This window comes from Phacochoerus africanus, chromosome 5 (genome assembly GCF_016906955.1).
Source record: "Phacochoerus africanus isolate WHEZ1 chromosome 5, ROS_Pafr_v1, whole genome shotgun sequence".
Taxonomy (NCBI): Eukaryota; Metazoa; Chordata; class Mammalia; order Artiodactyla; family Suidae; genus Phacochoerus; species Phacochoerus africanus.
The window spans coordinates 102,549,081-102,561,706 of NC_062548.1; the positions used below are offsets into that span (position 1 = coordinate 102,549,081).

Sequence of the window (12,626 nt, forward strand, 5' to 3'; positions counted from 1 at the left end):
TATATATCAGGTTTCAAGTTTATAATGAGTTTATGGAAACTTTACTTTCGAAGGCATTTAAAATTATCAATTTTTATTTGGAGAAGCTCCAATTGATACTGTCTTAAGACTATTTCTAAGTCTGTTTAATCGTCATAAGAAAACTGCAATTTTATCTCTTTGGAAACTCCCTTGAAAAATAATAATAGTAAAAAAACCCCAGAATGTCTGTCAGTATAATATGTAGAAATGCAAAATTGAGTCATACTGGTTAGAGATGGCAGCTCTCAAAAAAGAAAAAAGCAAACAAAAAACCCTGCCTACTTTTTCTATTTTTAGTATTACACAGCAGAGAATAATTCTTCCACTTTTGGCAAGTAATTTTTAGTAATAATTATCTGTAGCAATAATTTGAAAGCTCCCACTCTTCTCATTTCATAAATTATGCTCAGAAAAGACTTTAGGGCTCAGGATCTCTATCCTTAACAAAAGTACAGAGAGGACCACAAACCCTCTAGCAAAGGGACTTTTCTAGGAATAAATATTTAAGTTTTTACTGTGCTGAACTGCACTCTCATTCTAGTCTAGAGTATATACATTGGAACCAGGCTTCTGCGTTAAGGTAATTTGGAAACATTATGGGACTCTATATGGCCCAAAAGACTTAACGGATCTTTACTTTTACCTTCTTTTTTTTTTCTTTTTTCTTTTTAGAGCAGCACCCGTGGCTTATAGAGGTTCCCAGGCTAGGGGGTCCAACTGGAGCTACAGCTGCTGGCCTACGCCACAGCCACAACAACAGATCCGAGGTGTGTTTGTGACCTACACGACAGCTCACGGCAACGCTGGATCCTTAACCCACTAAGTGTGGCCAGGGATTGAATCGGTAACCTCATGGTTCCCAGTTGGAGTCATTTCTGCTGCATCACAACAGGAACTCCCTAATGAATCTTTCTAAATGAAATGAGTGAAATAATGCCATTTGCAACAACATGAATAATCCTAGAGATAATCATACTAAGTGAAGTAAGCCAGACAGAAGAAGACAAATATCACATATCACTTCCTATGGAATCTTTAAAAAAAAAAAAAAAAGAGAGAGAGATACAAATGGGCTTATTTACAAAACAGAAATAGACCCGCAGTTATAGAAAACGAATTTATGGTTACCAGAGGGGAAGGGGGGATAAATCAGGAGGCTGGAGTTAACACATACACACTACTAAACATAAAACAGACAACCAACAAAGACCGAGAACAAGGAACTGCACTCAATATTTTGTAATAACCTACAATGGAAGAGAATCGGAAAAAGAATATATTTATATATATAAAGCTGAATCACTGTGGTGTACACCTGAAACTAACATTACATTGTAAATCAACTATATGCCAAAAAAATTTTTTTAAAAAGATTTAAAAATGTAATTGCTCAGCATCAGAGATGGGAAATCTTTGGCTGTAAACTTGAGTCAGGTACTCACACACAGTACCACTAGCTTGATGACTTTATAAAAAAGGTATTTCTGTATTTAGTGGCAAAAAAAAGAATCCTAAGATTTTAGAGCTGAAAGTATCATAAAGTCCCTATATGAATATATATCCGCCCATAATATGAGTTTAAAAAGTATTCATCATAATATCATGTGTCCTCCGGGTGGCAGGTTTGTTAACTTTTTCTCATCTGCTTTTATGAAGCTTCTACTTATAAGAATTGGAGTGTGGCTTTTATAACCAGAAAAACAAAAAATCAAAAACAGGGGGAAGAAAAGCCCAATCCAACCCTTTTATTTTACAAACAACACTGAAATCCTATGATGTCAAAACAGTTGGCCAATCATCAAAAGACTCATTAGTGGCAGAACCAGGACAGAGCTTCTGGCTCTTATGCTTTTCACTATATCACACCAGGGAAGGATGTGATCCTATGTAAAAATGTGTCTCTGAGATACACTAACACTTAGGATCCAGTTAGAAGTCAGCAAAGGAGGCAGAATAGGAATTTATCACCCAAATGGGGAGACGAGTAAGTTCATGAAGTGGTTAACAGTTTAAAGTAAAATGAGTAACACAAGTAAGGATTATGAAGTCTCAGAACAGGGAGTAATTACTGAGGATGTGGGTGGTCTAGGATTTCATCACATCAAATGTGGCAAGGACAGGTATGACATAGGTGGCGAGGAATCGGCAAGAAAGTACAGAAAGGGCTGCAGTGTATCTAAAGGACAACGATATAACCATTCTGACTGGAATGGTGAAGGAAAGACTTAATGGGCTTTAAAGGCCAGGCTAACAAGTTTGGATTCCACTGTTTACGTATCAAGCAGCCTTTAAGAACGTTCTAGTTCAGTTAGCTCGTAGTTTCTTACATTTGCGCCATCTATTCCTTCTGCTTGATATGAGCTCCTACCTCTTCCCTATCTCTTCAAGATCTCAGAACTCCTTCAAGGTAGGACCAATCCCAACTCTTCTGTAAAGCATTCTCTGACTCAGGCACATGGTAGTTTCTCTGTAGATCTTCAAGCATTAATATCTGTTATTCAAGTGATAGGAAACTACTAACAGGATATACTCTCCATCTTATGTAGTATCTGATTAGGTTATAAACTACTTGGGGTAGCATCCATGTCTCATATTTCTTTGTGCCAGTCACTGTATCTAGGGCTTTATAATTTGTAGGAGCTCAGAGTGACTGAGAATTAGAGTTATGACAAGGCAGAACTCAGGAAGATTGATGCTGATGGAATTTAAAGACACTGTATACCCTGGGAAGTGAACTCAGGAGTACTGATGGGCCAGAGGGAAAAAGCTATTCTAATTAGAAGTTTTCTCTTTTAATTATGTCAAAGAATAAAGTCTTAACTAGTGTGAATATGTCTTTGACATATACCTTTGAGCAGAAGGAGCATTTCTTATGTTCTGAACCTTTCTAGTCTATCAGGTTAGAATCTAATAACAGTACCTTTAGCTACATTGCTGGTTTGCCAAGGTTGCAGTCATCATCAAAGTTAAAGTAACCTTTAAAAATTGCATAAAAAATTAAAAGAAAAAAACCCAAAACATGTGTTAAAGCTGGATCACTTAAGTCTCTCCAGCTCTAAGGTATTGTGATTCCAAGTCAAAAGCTAAATCAAATTCTTTACCTACCCCACTTACCTAAAGGCACATTTTCCCACTATGCTTCCTTGTCAAAGCTATCACTATCCCTATAGACTAGAAACTTTGGGGTTCTCTTTGAAGTCACCTCTCTCAGTCTGCCCACTCCCCTTTCCATTCCTGTATGATTATATGTAGTATGTTCTAAATAGTGATTCAATTCCATGGATTTTTTTCTTTGAAACAATTTCTACCTTTAGCCTTTGTTTTTTAATTTTACCTATCATCACTTCAAGTCTATTGATCTAAGGTATCTCACCTCTATTTACCAGCCTATAAAATGACTATGCCAAATCTTTCCTTAAATACTGGATGTTGGTTTGGAAATAAAACTGTGTCCAACCAGGAACAGAGTAAAAAGCTCTGTGCAAACTGCTTAGGGAATTCTGTCTGAGCTGATACACACCTGACAACCTAATGGGATGTCAAATATGCCTGTGTTTCTCTGAGGCCTGGCAGTAGTATAAAGATTAAGTGCCTTTTGAGAAACTAGTTTCGAAAAAAAGGAAGGGAAGGGATGATTAACAGGAGTCTTGGAAACATTAAGCAGAATGTATTTTACCAATAATTCAGAGATTATACTTTTAAATTCACAATGGTTCAAGTTCACATGTATTATAAGCTTTATGAAGAACTTTAAATTCCACCAAGAAACACAAATTTAAAAAAATTAGAGGGAGTTCCCTTATGGTGCTGTGGGTTAAGGATCCAGCATTGTCGCTGTAGCAGCTTGGGTCACTGCTATGGCACAGGTTTGATGCCTGGTAGGCATGACCGAAAAACAAAAACAAAACAAAAAAAATGAGAAGATGAGAGAATATTATATTTGAAAATGTGTGATATGCCTGAATGTAGTTTTAATTAAATGGTTTACAGTTAATGGTTCAATACACTCTAAAATTTTGTTAACTAATGACTAACAATTAATAGTATGTACTATGTACTAATTTTTCACCACTTGTATACTTTAAGTCTTTGTTTTGGTTTAGGAGATATTAGTTTTATTTAAGTGAAGTGTCAGTATTATCCTGATACCAAAACCAGACAGAGACAAAACAAGAAAACTACAGACCAACTTCCCTTATCAATATAGATGAAAAGAATCTTCAACAAAATCCTAACAAACTGAATCGAGTAACATAAAATAGAGAACAAGATCAGGATGACCACTCTTGCCACATCTATTCCAAACTGTACAAGAGATTCTAATCAAAACAATCTGTCAAGAAAATGAAAAACAATTCAGATTAGAAAGAAAGAAGAGTTTTACAGGGTGCATAGTCTTATATGTAGAAAATCCTGAGGAATCCATTAAAAACTATTAAAACTAAGAAATGAGTTCAGAGGTGCAGGATCCAAGATCAATGTACCAAAAGCAGTTGTATTTATATATACTAGCAATGAATATTCTGAAAATGCAATTGAGAAAACAATTTCATTTAAAATGGCATCAGAGATACTTAGGTACAAACTTGACAAGGCGCAAATTTGTACCCTAAAAACTAAAAAACATCTTTGAAAAAATTAAAGATCTAAATAAATAAAGATCTGTTCATAAATTAAAGACCATATTAAAACAGTGACGTTCCCCAAACTGATCCATAAAGGAAAAAACAAAACAAAACAAAACAATTCTTATCAAAATGCCAGCTGGCTTCTCTGCAGAAACTGACAAGCTAATCTTAAAACTCATGTGGAAAATCAATGGATCCTGAATAGCTAAACTACCTTGAAAAAGAAAAAAGTTGTAGGACTCATACTTCCCAATTTCAAAACTTACTGCAAAACTACAATAATGAAGATTGTGGTACTGGCACAGGATAGACATATACATCAATGGGATATAACTGAGAGTCCAGATAGAAACCCATACGTTTATGGTCAACAGATTTTCAACAAGGGTGTCAATATCCTGCACTGGGGAATAACATTCTTTTCAATGACTGGATATTCACACCCAAGAGAATGAAGTTGGATATCTACCTCACATCATATACGAAGATTAATAACGCAAGATGAATCACAGACCTAAAGATAAGAGCTAAAACTATAAAATTCTTAGAAGAAAATACAGAGGTAAATCTTTATGACCAAGAGACAAGAGAAAGAATAGATAAATGGGACTATATAAAATTTTGAAGCTTTTGTGAAATAAATGTAAACATAAAGTGAAAAGACAACCATTGGAATGAGAGAACATACTTGCAACTCATATATCTGATAAGGTACTATATCCAGAATATATAAAGAACTCTTATAACTCAACAATAAAAACACAAATCAATTCAAAGACAGGCACAGGATATGAGTAGACACTTCTCTAAAGAGGTTACACAAGTGGTTGATGAGCACATGGAAAAGATATTCAACATCATTAGCCATCAAAGAAATGTGTATCAAAACCACAAAGGAGTTCCTGCTGTAGTGCAATGGGTTAAGAATCCGACTGCAGTGGCTGGGGTTGCTGTGGGGGCGCAGGTTGAATCCATGGCCTGGCACAGTCACTTAAGGATTCAGTGTTGCCACAGCTGTGCCATAGGTTGTAGCTATAGACTCAATCCCTGGCCTGAAAACTTCCAAATGCTGAGGGGGAAGCTGGAAAACACACACACACACACACACACACACAATGAAAAAGCACTTCACTAGGTTGGCTAAAATCAAAACAAAGTCAATGACAAGTGTTGACAAGGATGTGGAGAAATTGGAACCTCCATACTTTACTAGTGGAATTGTAAAATGGTGTAGCTATTGTGGGAAACAATCTGGAAGCTCTTCAAAATATTAAACACAGAGTTATCAGCAACTTTACTCCTTGGTATATACCTAAGAGAGTGGAAAACATATGTCTATACAAAAACGTATGTATGACTGCTCACAGCAGCATTACTCACAGTGGTCAAAAAAGTGGAAATAACTCAAATGGTCACCAAGTGATGAAGGAGGTATATTCATATAATGGAACATTTGCTGACAATAGGGATGAAATACTTATATATTCTGTACAACAGGGATGAACCTTCAAAAGATTAAGTGAAAGAAATTAGAAACAAATGACAATGTATAATATGACTCTTTATATGAAATGTCTAGAATTGGCAAACCCATAGAAACAGAAAAGTAGATCTGGAAGTAGGTGGGGGTGAGGAGGAGTGACGGCTAATGGGTATAGGATTTCTTTTTTGGGTTAATGAAAATGTTCTGAAATTAGCTTGTGATGAAAGCTGCACAATCCTGTGACCTTCCTAAAAACTAATGGAGAGTGTGTGTGTGTGTGTGTGTGTGTGTGTGTGTGTGTGTGTGTTTTGGCTGTGCCTGCCTGTGGCACAGAGAAATTCCAGAGCCAGGGATTGAACTGGTGCCACAGAGGCAAACTGAGCCACAGCAGTGACAACACTGGATTCCATAATGTGCTGAGTCACTAAGGAGCTCCTGAATAATATACATTAAATGGGTGAATTTTATGGTTATATGAATGATATCTCAATAACGCTGCTAAAAAGAATCCTTACTATGAGGATTAGCAATGTTAAGGAAGTACCATGTATGCATTTAATTTTTTCCCTCAGAAGTTACAGTAGTAATATATTCTTTTTTTTTTTTTTTGGTGTTTTTGTCTTTTTTTTTAGGGCCACACCTGAGGCATATGGAGGTTCCCAGGCTAGGGGTCCAATCAGAGCTGTAGCCACCACCCTACCCAGAGCCACAGCAACGCAGGATCTAAGCTGCGCCTGTGACCTACACCACTGCTCATGGCAATGCCAGATCCCTAACCCTACTGAGTAAGGCCAGGGATTGAGCCCATGTCCTCATGGATGCTAGTCGGGTTTGCTAACTGCTGAGCCATGAAGGGAACTCCGTAATATACTCTTTTAAAATGATTTTATCACTGTGATAATTTACTCACACTTATGCTTACTTCTTAATTACAAGACGTAGAAGATTTCTAGATATAGACATGAAGACATCTTTAAACATTTTGCTAGTCACCTTTTCTGCTTCCTGCACAACTTGGACGTATGCTGCATTAAGCTAAAAAAAATTCCTTGCCCTATGTGTGAGTTTTCAGGGTTAGGGTCAGTGGTAATAATCCAAATGGCTACAGTGAGGAATTTTTTAATTTTAAGCTTGCTAATGATAGCTTCATTAAATGTTAGAAGGTAATTTCAGTGAATTTAATCAGATCAGTTTTTCCTTAAAAACTGGCACTCTGCATGTATGTATACATTGTAGAGCCATCCAATGAAGTGGTGACTCTTAATGATTCAAGTCCTTCTAGCCCTTACTACTCTACTTGGTGTTTTAACTCCTTATACACAGTAAATTCTTTTTAAATACTATATCAGCCAGTGATTTAACCTTCAAATATAAACTTTCCTTATAATATTTCCAAGTAATACTATAAACACCATTAAGTGCATCTTAAAGAATACTGGTGGACTCATGAAAAAGAGACAAGCTTTGGAATCATACAGAACCTGAGTTCAAATCCCAGCTCAATCGCAAGCAACTCTATGGGCCTTGGTTTCCTATCTGTGCAAAAGAGATATTTGTTGCATTCTTGTGAAGATTTAAAGTAATACATAAAAATAATTTGGTACAAGGTCTTTCATCAGATATTGAATAAATGGTAGCTCTTACTCTTACATTATTTATTTTTTTAGGGCTGTACCTGCAGCATATGGAAGTTCCTGGGCTAGGGGTTGAATCAGAGCTATAGCTGCCAGCCTACACCATAGCCACAGCCACGGCAATAACAGACCCAAGCCAAGTCTGTGACATATACCACAGGTCACGGCAATGCCGGATCCTTAACCGACTGAGTGAGGCCAGGGATCGAACCTGCATCCTCATGGGTACTAGTCAGGCTGTTTCTACTATACCGAAACAGGAAATCCTCTATTTCACTGATTTTAGCATTTGTGGTATCTGTTCAGCTGTCCCCAAAATAGACCTGAAGTAAACTCCTTTGTGGTTTTCTTTCTTTCTTTTTTACTGGCTGTACCTGCTGCATATGGAAGTTCCTAGGCTAGGGGACAAATTGGAGCTATAGCTGCCAACCTACACCACAGCCACAGCCACGGCAATACCACATTTTAAAGCTTATCTTTACCTTAGAAAACTGTTTTTTCATGATTCTGAGCACTATATATGAGAAAGATTTTGAATGTTTTGATTTCCCAGAGGTGTTAATTTGCATCCAACAGCCAAAGGGGAAAATTTGCTACAAAAAAACTCTCCATGATTTAATTTAGTTAGAATTAAATGAAATGGCTGATTTGAAGTATTTGTTACATAAAAATATTTAAACATGTGTTCACAATAATTTCAGCTCAACAGAAATCAGCATTCCACATTTTTCAATGGGTTTAACTTTTGAAAACTGACTTTATATTTTTCCTCTGCCTCTTTAAAAAGGAAATTAAGTTATTTGTGATGAGGGCTATTTACTAGCAGAGGCAATAAAAAGGACTCAATTAAAAAATACAGATAATAAATACATATTATTTAATAATAATGGAAAGGTAGTATAGAAGGTCTGCAAAGACAAGTAATTAATAACAATTTCAGGAAACATACTTTTATTATCGACCTATGCAGCATTCAACAAAGAAAAAAGCTATGGCACAAACAAAAGGTCAACTTGGTTATTTCAGCTTCGATTTCCTTCCCTAACAGGTAATGACAGAAAATTTCACAAAGGAGGCTCAAGTCTACTGAACTGTTACCTTCCTCAATGAAGCTTATCCTGACCTCCCAACTTGTCATTTTGCAACTGCATCCTCTCCAGATCCCTCTTCCTATGCTCAACTCTCCCCCACAATAACTTTTTGTTAATCTTAGTTACAACGCTTACGTTTTATTCTGCCTCCATCCCTGACACACACTAAAATGTGGGCTCCACAAGAGCAGGGATCTTTGCTTCACACTCTGATGTAGCCGGAATGCCTACAATAGTGTCTAACAAGTGGTAAGTGCTCAAATATTTACTGAATAACTGAAGGAGTATGCATAACAGAAAAGAGCAACAAGCATATAACTGTGCCACTTAAAAGATTAATTCTCCAGATCAGATTGAGAACATTCCTGAATAATGGTTAAACATCCCACCACTTAGATTACTCAGCTCACATTTCCCTTAAAGACCCTACCTGCCTGAGTGCGTTCCTATGGCCACCACTGTGCCACTTGGATGAAAATCTGCACAGTGTCCTGGTTCCTAGAAGAGAGACAGACAGCTGTTGGGGAGTACATGAGAAAGTCTCCCTACACCTATGGGAATAGCGGCAAAACATAGTTGAAAATAACGTGTTTCACATAAACATGGAATCTCAATCAACTTTACTGTAGCCAATGGGAATACCACATGGATATGAGAGAAGGAAGAATTTCAGAGCAGGAAAAGGGAAAGGACAACCAGCTTGTGGCCAAGCAGTAGAGTAATAGGGATAATAACAAACATCTGTACAGTTCTTTAAAGTCTGCAAAGGACACGTATACACCTTTTAGGCTAGAAAAGGTGGATATCTGGGTGGGGTAGGGAGAAAATACAATAAGAGACCAACTCAAAAAGAAGATAGTAGAGTCTGTTAGTGAGCAGTATTACTGAACCACCACCAGAGGCCCAAACATTTCCAAAACAATTAATGCTCCATAAAGACATAAAATATTTTTTATTTTTACTGCTGATCAGTGACAGAAAAACTGAGCTTCTGTCCTATTGATTTGCTTCTCTGGAGTGGGTTCATGTTGTACTTTGTGACTAAACACTCTCCCCCCACTTACCCCTTCCCCTTTACTGAACTGTATAAATACACTTGGTTTTAACCAATGCTGAGTCCTTTTTGCTTTGTTGCTACCAACTGCCAGTTTAGGGAGTTTCTTGTGGGGAATTTACAATCACATTTTGCTTTACTTACATCTACGAGCCTGGTCCATTCCAGCTTGTGTTCCGCCGAGTTCCACATGCACACCTGTCTATCCTGAGCACAAGTCAAGAGCAAATCTTTGAAGGGATGTGTGGCAAGACCCCAAAGCTCATCTGTGTGACCCTGAAAGTGAAATGAACCTATTATTATAAGAAACAAAGGCTACCATCAAAAACATTCAGTTAATGGTTAAAATCATACAGCTTACCTGTACTTCTATTTGGAAGCCATCATTGAATGTTCCCCGTAAAATAAAGTTTCGTGATGTGCCAACTAAGAATTGATCTGCTTTTCCTTCCGCTACAGCTCTGATTGTTCCATACTGATCAGGAACCTAAAAAAAAAATTTTGTAAAGTCACCATACATATACTAACATAAATTACTACCTGAAGACCGCAGTTATAACTGAAAGCAATTATGGGGTAATAAATGACCCAATTCCAAATTTGAAAGTAATAATCTTATGCTAATAAATTATTTGTTCAATTACATTTTATTACACAGAAGTTATAATGCATTATCAACATTCTTTGCTTCAGTCAATTTTAATTCATATTTTCTACAATTTTCAGAGTTAATGATTAGGAGTGGGGGTAAAGGAATAAATTCTGGTAAATCACATGAAGACTGTGGTATGGTTTTGCTACTTCCTGGTTATATTATTTTGGATAAGTCATTTGATGTGAGACAAATTTATCTATGAGGATTTATTTTCTTGGAAATAAAACCCCAAAGCAGTACTATCAAAATACTCTTTTTATTTTTATTTTTTGTCTTTTTGCCATTTCTTGGGCTGCTCCAGCGGCATATGGAGGTTCCAGGCTACAGGTCTAATTGGAGCCGTAGCTGCCAGCCTACGCCAGAGCCACAGCAACGCGGGATCTGAGCCGTGTCTGCGACCTACGCCACAGCTCACGGCAACGCCGGATCGTTAACCCACTGAGCAAGGGCAGGGACCGAACCCGCAACCTCATGGTTCCTAGTTGGATTCGTTAACCACTGAGCCACGACGGGAACTGAAAATCTCTTTTTAAAAGAAGATTCTGTCTGCAAAGCATGAGTAGAAAGGACTGAGCATAAACTCAAAGCTAAAGTCACGAACAAATAAAAGTAATATTAAAATGAGATTTGCCTTTGCTCTGACAATTACTGATTTAAAATACTCTTCTTAACCATTTCACTTCTTGAGATCTCAATTCAATTAACAAACTTTCACTGAGCAGATAATACCTGTCGGGTTTTATGGATACACTGGTTCATGCCATGAAGCAGACACATAACATAGATAATTAGATAAACATTGAGCCTATTGTTTAAAAAATTATGTTCAAGTTTAAAAATTAAACTGGTCATTTTGAATACCTTGGAGTAGGATACAGTATTTGATGAATGTTTGTTAAATTTTGTTTGTATGGTTATATTTTTGGATCACTAAAAGGTAATCTCAGAAGTCAATAACAAGCAAGTTAATTATTGTGCCCATTTTTCTGATTCTTTCAGATTATTTTGTTTAGTGAATGGTCCTTTTTTTGTTTATTTTGAGGCAATGAAATGACAAGAATGTGCACCAAACTGCCCAGAAAAGTGTAAGTTATTTTAATGTGGGACAAAAGACCCAAGTTTAGAAGGTTCAATATTTAAACATTTTTATGTTGCATTTTTATCCTTACCTCTATTTCTCTTTCAGGATTCAGATCATGATCCCATAGAATTATTTTTCTATCTTTACCGCCTCCAGTTAATAACATCCCATTTCTCATGTGACAGAATGTGAACACACTGCCATCATGAGCTTTAATCTGTTTGCTGATCTGATAAACACCTAATATGAGGAGAGAAAGATAAAAATGTTAGTGATAACAGTTTCCACTAGATTTTGGTGTCTTTTTGGAAGAAAACATTAGCAGAACTACAGAGTGAATAATCAAATAATCAAAAGTTCTATGATTCAACATTCAAACCGTGTTTTCAGCAAGGCTTCCGAAAGGCAGGTAGTAAAACTTAATACAATTTATGCCTTTACGTGCATATTTAGTTACTTTGAAAATATTCTCACAAAAAGCTAAGCTAAGGTAGTTACATTGCAGAGTTCCTGTTCTGGCTCATCAGGTAATGAATTTGACTAACATCCAGGAGGATATGGGTTCGATCCCTGGCCTTGCTCAGTGGGTTAAGTATAATATGTTGCCGTGAGCTGTGGTGTAGGTCGCACACACAGCTTGGATCTGGCTTTGCTTTGGCTGTGGCCAGCAGCTACAGCGCGGATTTGACCACTAGCCTGGGAACTTCCATATGCCACAGGTGCAGCCCTAAAAAGGGAAAAAAAAAAATTAGTGATAATTCCATAGACAATGAAGGATATATCAATCTTAGGACTTTACTATCTTTTATAATAATCTTTTATGTTAATTAGTGTAAGTATGATTCTTCTGATTTTAGCACTAAGGATACATAGGTATAGAATTAGCTTAACCAACACCACACAGTTAGCTAGTGACAAAGCTGTGACTAGAATTCAAATTTTTTTACTCATTGTTCCTTTAAGTTAACAAAAAAGCCCT

The 12,626-nt window shown here is 36.7% G+C and overlaps 1 protein-coding gene across 4 annotated transcripts in view; it reads right to left on the minus strand.

Annotated features, from left to right (window-relative positions):
• EML4 (EMAP like 4) overlaps positions 1 to 12,626 on the minus strand; it is a 147,904-nt gene that overhangs the window by 16,362 nt on the left and 118,916 nt on the right. For all 4 annotated transcript variants that reach the window (XM_047782199.1, XM_047782198.1, XM_047782196.1 and 1 more), the window contains 4 exons: positions 11,736 to 11,887; positions 10,273 to 10,398; positions 10,056 to 10,187; positions 9,288 to 9,355 (listed from right to left, as the gene is read on the minus strand). In XM_047782199.1, the coding sequence (XP_047638155.1) occupies positions 9,288 to 9,355; positions 10,056 to 10,187; positions 10,273 to 10,398; positions 11,736 to 11,887 (478 nt within the window). The remainder of the gene's footprint in view (positions 1 to 9,287; positions 9,356 to 10,055; positions 10,188 to 10,272; positions 10,399 to 11,735; positions 11,888 to 12,626) is intronic.